The sequence below is a fragment of the Triticum dicoccoides genome, chromosome 2B (genome assembly GCF_002162155.2).
Source record: "Triticum dicoccoides isolate Atlit2015 ecotype Zavitan chromosome 2B, WEW_v2.0, whole genome shotgun sequence".
Classification (NCBI taxonomy): Eukaryota; Viridiplantae; Streptophyta; class Magnoliopsida; order Poales; family Poaceae; genus Triticum; species Triticum dicoccoides.
Window position 1 is genome coordinate 254,333,261 of NC_041383.1, and position 7,201 is coordinate 254,340,461.

The 7,201-nt window shown below is 42.5% G+C and overlaps 1 protein-coding gene across 1 annotated transcript in view; it reads left to right on the forward strand.

Annotated features, from left to right (window-relative positions):
• Window positions 1-2,548: 2,548 nt before the first annotated feature.
• LOC119363385 (probable proteasome inhibitor) overlaps window positions 2,549-7,201 on the forward strand; it is a 6,503-nt gene continuing 1,850 nt past the window's right edge. Inside the window, exons 1-4 of the mRNA XM_037628725.1 lie at window positions 2,549-2,860; window positions 4,570-4,756; window positions 5,821-5,994; window positions 6,264-6,308. Coding sequence (XP_037484622.1) covers window positions 2,698-2,860; window positions 4,570-4,756; window positions 5,821-5,994; window positions 6,264-6,308 — 569 coding nt within the window. The 5' untranslated portion in view covers window positions 2,549-2,697. The remainder of the gene's footprint in view (window positions 2,861-4,569; window positions 4,757-5,820; window positions 5,995-6,263; window positions 6,309-7,201) is intronic.

Below are 7,201 nucleotides of genomic sequence, written 5' to 3' on the forward strand. Positions count from 1 at the left end.
TGCAACGCTTCCGTTTCGCGATCTTCAAGGGTATGAAGATGCACTCCCCTCTCTCTCGTTGCTAGTCTCTCCATAGATTGATCTTGGTGATGCGTAGAGTTTTTTTTAATTTCTGCAACGATCCCCAACAGATGTGGCATGTGTCACTTGGCAAACGGACTCTTGACATGGTGATGCCCGTAGGATGCTCCGCATCACATACCTAGTTCAATCTCGTCACCGGCAAGTCTCTTTACTCATTTCGTAATACAAGATCACGTGACTAACTCATTAGTCACATTGCTTGCAAGCTCTTTAAGATGTTGTATTACCGAGAGGGCCCAGAGATATCACTCCGTCATACGGAGTGACAAATCCCAGTCTTGATCCATGCCAACCCAACAGATACCTTCGGAGATACTTGTAGAGCACCTTTATGATCACCCAGTTATGAAGTGACGTTTGGATACACACTAAGTATTCCTCCGATGTCAGGGAGTTACACGATATCATGGTCTAAGGAACAAACACTTGACTTGAAGAAATCTATAGCAAATAAACTAACTGATCTGATGCTAAGCTTACGTCTGGTTCTTGTCCATCACATCATTCTCCCAATGATGTGACCCCGTTATCAAATGACAATTCATCTCTATGGTTACGAAACCTTAACCATCTTTGATCAACAAGCTAGTCTAGTAGAGGCATACTAGGGACAAGGTGTAGTTTATGTATTCACACATGTATTTAAGTTTTCGGTCAATACAATTCTAGCATGAACAATAACCATTTATCATGAACGAGAAATATGATAATAACCATTTAATTATTGCCTCTAGGGCATATTTCCAAGAAGGGCTTCCCCTACTGTCCCAAGGTTTCAGAAAAATGACAATTTGACTTTGGAATAAGACTTTAAGACAATTTTGAATACTACTCCACTCTTGTTTTTCCGGTGCATCTCGCGAATGATCTCATGAAGGATGAATACTCCATCGAGTATATTGTTTCCTTGCATGAAAGTTGTTTGAGATGGTCGGATGATATGGTCAGCAACCGTGTTGAGTCTATTAGTAGACTCTTTTGTAAAGATCTTGAAGCTAACATTGAGAAGGCATACATGTATACTTGGCCATGGGTTACCCGGCCCGACCCGGTGTTGCCCGCGGGGCGGGCCTGGGCCTGAGTTTGCTTGGCATTTTTGCATTTTAAGGAAGGGGCCCGGCTCATGGCCCGAGGCCTGGCGGCCTTTATCACTTTCGGTCGAGGCTAGGGCCCAAAAACTAGGCCCGACGGCTGGGCCGGGCCGGGCTCGGGCCTAGGTTTTCTGCCTCGAGCTTTGGCAGGCCCGGCCCGAAGCCCGGCCTGGCTCGACAGATGGTTAGGTATACATACCGGTCTACATTGCTGAATTCGCTCACCCTCCTTAATTTTTGAATTTAGTCTGGATAGGTTAAGGTGGACGACACGAAGACAATTAAACAACTCCATTACGTCAGACTCATTGACATCCCAAAAGTTCTGATAGGATTATGCAGAAGCCATCAGGGCCTGGAGCTTTTTTATGTTCCAGCCGGAATACCGCAACTGTCATCTCCTCTTCGGAGAAATGTGTCATGCGGATATAATTTTATTTTGTTGTGACTTGTGGGATATTGTCTATTCTGGTCTCGTCGAGGGTGAAATTCCATAGCCCCAAACGGACACTGGTAGTATTTGGAGATATAGGTTTTAGCTCTAACTGACATTCGATCCGCCCCTCATCTTGTTGGAGACTAAAATACACTTCTTCCTATGTTGATGATTGGCAATCATTTGGAAGTATTGTGTATTGTTGTCTCCTTCAAAGATGAAGTCCACTTTTGATATGTGGTACCACTTGATTTTCTCTTCCCGCATTACACGTGCAAGTTATTATGTTAATTGCAACTTATATATTTGGAATACTGTTGCATTGGAATATTTATCTTTGAACTTTTCATGCATTGTATTATTTTGGATTCTTGATGCATTGGAATATTCTTTTTAAAAGAGCCATGTGTCGAGGAATAAGGTTGGGCGACGTCCGCCCGACTAGATGTTTGCGGATTTGTCCATGGGCATTTGGGGCGTCTGTTAGATGAACGCCACTAGAGATGCCCTAAGGACGATGTTGCCCGCACTGCCCATTAGGGTCTTGCAAACCCGAAAACCGAACCCAAACCGACTAGATTTGACAGAATTGTCAGGTGTTCGGCCTTTTTTGTTTTTCGGTTCAGTTTTTGTTCACACCCTTTTTTGGTTCTCGAGCGGTTTTCGGTGTAAATTCAGGTTTCCTTGGGCAATGACCCGAATAACCCACTTTTTTGCGGGTGAATGAATAGCCCGCGTAACCCAAAATAAGATTAAAAAGCCTTCTTATGCCTCAAAACAGGCCCGTCTGGCCGACCCATATAGCAAATCCATGGCCCAACTACTCTAACCTAGGCTTGTGGCCTAGCCGTCCGTGCTTGTGGCCCCCGATCCATGTCTCCGCCTCCGTTCCTTCTCCGTTTTGCCCAGTTTGCTGCCCAAGAAGCCTGAAGCTGAGAGCAGTTCGTCAATAAATAAGTTCTCCAGAAACCCCGAAACCCCGCGACCACCGCCTCGCCGCTTCCACGACCGAGTGCGCCGACGGACGACACCTCCACTACCGCCTCTCGCCCCTCGCCGCGCGCGACCGACGCCCACCGCGTTACGATGGTGACCGACGCGGCCGCGCTGGCGGTCGTGAAGGCCGCGCGCCCCGTCTTCCGCGGCGCCCACGACGGCGTGGCGTTCGCCGCAAACGCCGCCTTCCTCGCCGCCGGATACTCCTTATGCGCCGTCGGCCCTGCCGCGCTCGCCGACCCCCTCCCCGCAGGTGCGTTCCGTTTTACGCCTTTAGCCCTAGCCCCTAGGGTTACGTATGTGATCTTTAGTGTGACTGTACTATAGCCTACTTGTTAGGATTTGACGGACCCCATGTTTAGGGCTCCTGTTGCATCTGTGATGATGAATTTCAGGTTCAGTCCCCGGGTGGATGGATGTAGAACAGGACGTTGCAACATTAACACCTGTTCAGGTGTTAATGTTGCAACGTCCTGAACCAGTATCAGCTTGTTCTGCTTGAGGCGTAATTGGCTGACTTGGGAAATTTGTCCCCGAGTCAATCAAAATGTTAACTGCTTAATTGTTTCTGTAAATTCACTTGGATCCTTTCAGTCCCTTCCTTAGATCTATGGTCTATGGTTTGATCTTCTCCGGTAGTAATATAACAGTTTTTTGGAATTGATCAGCGCACCGCTTCTTGCGCTGTTGTTTGTGTTTATACGTTCTGATCTAAAGTTAGCAGTTCAATCCATGCAGTTGAGTGAAATTCCTATTTCAGAGTTGGTAGTAATTTGTATGTGTCACTGAACCTTGTAGCAACAATATCCTTCTCTGTTTTAGTGAGAGGGGTCGGCCCCTTTATATTGTAGACAAGACTTGACCTACAAGCCGGTAAATCTATTCAAACTCTAATAAGATATCTAAACAAACTAATTACTGAAAAGTAGATAAAAGTAAACACCAATATTCTTCTTTCCTAACAAAGTTGCTTAATCAACTAGGACTCTAATTAAGGGAGAAGACTCCATGTTTGATAGGCTGGCCCACCTAACATTATAGACCTACCAAAGAAACATGATTTTATTTGGTAAGCCAACAAGGCATGGGGGAGTTGAGTCGGTATTCAAGGAGAACCGGTGGAAAAAAATTCAATAAAACCAAGGTGGAATGGGGAGAGAGCGTAGGTAGGGTGAGGCGAGAGGAGTTGGACGAAAAGATGACGTAAGACAGAGCTTAGTATTTTTTTTAAGTAGGAGAGATAAAATTAGAATTGTTTTCTAGTCAAACTTATCTTCTAGGCAGGAATAGACACCTAAATTTGGAAACTTAGCTTTAGGCTAAATAGTTGTTGCCAGTCGTGGGGGATGGAACATTCCAGTCATTAAAGGAATGGAACATGTGACTTCTTATTCCTGCTTGCTTGTGGAACTAATTTACCATTCTGGCCGGAATATATCAAGTGTAAGTTCTAATGGGAGTTTAAAGTCTGTGTAACTGGTTTACTCATGGGAATTTAGTCAGATATTGTTGCGAGGTGAAAGAGGAAAGTGACTCCTGTGCAGACTGCAGAGTTCTGACTTGTATTGTAATTGCCAGCCTTTCATAACTAACAACAACAACAACAACAAAGCCTTTAGTCCCAAACAAGTTGGGGTAGGCTAGAGGTGAAACCCATAAGATCTCGCAACCAACTCATGGCTCTGGCACATGGATAGCAAGCTTCCACGCACCCCTGTCCATAGCTAGCTCTTTGTCGATACTCCAATCCTTCAGGTCTCTCTTAACGGACTCCTCCCATGTCAAAATCGGTCGACCCCGCCCTCTCTTGACATTCTCCGCACGCTTTAGCCGTCCGCTATGCACTGGAGCTTCTGGAGGCCTGCGCTGAATATGCCCAAACCATCTCAAACGATGTTGGACAAGCTTCTCCTCAATTGGCCAGCCTTTCATAACTAATGTTTTTATTTTGCTCAATTCTAGTTGACGAGGAGGTGGGAATTGATGGGTGGAACACTATGGACAATTGCTATGCCTTTCTGTACTCCAAGGAGGAGGAGGGCAAGAAGAAGCGCATTTTAGTGAAATGTCTAGTGATTGATGACTTCCTTGCTATTGATGCGCTGGATCTTGAGGCACAACACAAGGAACCCTGCAATGTTCAGATAAAGTATGTTCCAGTCTTATTATTTAGATCATTCTTAGGTTCCATGTGATTTGCTTATTGTTATAACATTACTAGAACACAATGGATACTAGCAGCATTAGACTATGCCAGAGCAATGTAATAACTTACTAGAACATATGTTACTTGCTTCATGAAATATGATTCGTGATCTAAGACATAAGTATGTTATGTGCTAATCTTCACTCCAATTAATATTTCAGTTGGTAGTGATGATTTGTTCACCTTCCCACTATTTCGTTACTAACAAGTGGGGCTAAATTGGAAATTTGCTGTGCTACTATACATATTTCAGTTTGTGGTGATGGCCCGTTTACTCTGTCACCATCCTTTCCACCTGGACTAACTAAAATAAAATATTTGGTAAAATAATAACATGAATGGTAAGCCATGCCATTTTAACTCAAGGCCTGTTTCTTTGTACATATGATGTATAACCATACTGCAGCTGTGCTACGCATTCCATGTTCTTTTTTTTTTTTACGTGTGTGGAGACTTCTTTTATATGTAAGACTACTCCGATGGTTTTTTGTGCTTTGTTGTATGCACATGAACACTGGTAGTTAGCGAGTTGGTACCAAACACATTCTTTTGTCAAGTAGCTTCACTTGTATTAACCAGCATTATAGAAACGATGTCGCTATGAACTGAACAGTATAAATCATGTAACAAGTAAGGGCGAGCTGGACTTGCAGAGTCTGTTTAGGAGTTCTGCTAACATGCTAGTGTGCTTGCTGTATTCTACTATGTGATGACTTGGGTTGCTACAAATACCTTAGTGTAGAAATGTATTTTGTTCGATTGAGTATGATTTTCTTAACAAGCTATGGATATGATACACGGCTTGATACAAGGTGCAGTAAGTAATACTGCATCCATTTCTAATTTATTTGTTAAGCAAGACCCAGTACAGCCAACAGGACAATTCTATCTTGTAAAATATTTTGGGTGGCTGCTCTGTTGGCTGGCCTTCTGTTGAATAGTTCTGCCCACATGTGGATCTTCCAGTTCATAGTTGTGAGTTTTTGACTCTGGTTCCTCGTATATAGTGTGAAGGATTTCTTCTCTGAAGAACAGCCCAAGAATTATAAGGATATGTACAAGAATTTTGCGGGCTTCATCAATACCCTTAACTCAAGCTTGTTAGTTGAATTGGATGGTAAGAATGCTGCTGCTGCCGCCGCCCAGAAGCCTGATCTTGAGGGCAGTTCATCAATAAACAGGTATTTCTATGCTGGGTTTTAAACTTGTAGTGGGATTGTTCCATCTCCATCTCTGACACTAAAAGTCAGACTAGATTTCTGTTAATACTTCCATGTTGCATTTTTGCTTCGTACGAATGAAATAATATCAATATTTCAGAAATTTGGGCTTTTTTGGTTATATTCTGATGATTTTCCTCCTTTGCCTAGAATGTTACTTCCATAGCTTTTCTGTTGTAGCTGACTCCATTTGCTAGTAATTCTCTAACATGTGGCACTTCTCCTTCCAGTTCTGAAAATGTTCTGCGGGATACAAGGACTACTGAACCTGCTGGGTATGAGAACGACCATTTGTATTTCCTCTTCTTCTTTTGTGTGCCACTCCTTTATTTACCTTTTTTTTGTACTCCCTCTGTCCCGAAATACTTGTCGGAGGAATGGATGTATTTAGACGTATTTTAGTTTTAGATACATCCATTTTTATGCATTTCTCCGACGAGTATTTCCGGACGGAGGGAGTACTTTGTAGTTATTTTTATTGTGCCCTGTCCAACATATAGAATCTAAATGTATTGGGTTTCTAGAAGTAGTAGGATATCATGACAGAAAAGAGAAGACGCAGCGCGCTAAGGCTTAGCCACTAATTAGTCTTTTCTAGTTTTTTGCTCCTTTCAAGCCTACACCGCCTCAATCACAAGCTGAATGTCTTGGTCCATACCTTCGGTCTTGATATCAACTGGCCTTGTTCAATTTTCATGAGCATGCATGTCCTTGCACATCTTCTATTGCCATCTAATTTTAGTGCAACTTCATAATTTTAGTACTACAGCCTATTGATATGGTTACTCTATACTGTCTTGATTAATGCAAATTCTCTTGATGTATGTTGGAAGTAAACAAAAGAATATCCATGGAGTCATTGCTGATGTTACTTTGGATATAACATATGTTATTGATAGCATTTGTGGCATATATAAATACATAGTGTGTCTTTACACTCATTTTATGAATCACGCTGATAAAGTACAAGAAATATATATTCTCCCAAAAATTTGGTAAAGATGACAGTGAACTCATGTCCATATGTACCCCCTTCGTGAGTTTATAGATTCCGACATTCTCAAAAACATTATGGCACTACAAAATTTTAGTTTAGGCATCTATACAAAATCTCGATAGGAATTATGATCATATTTGTTCTTTACGTAAAAAAAATAAGAGAATTTTG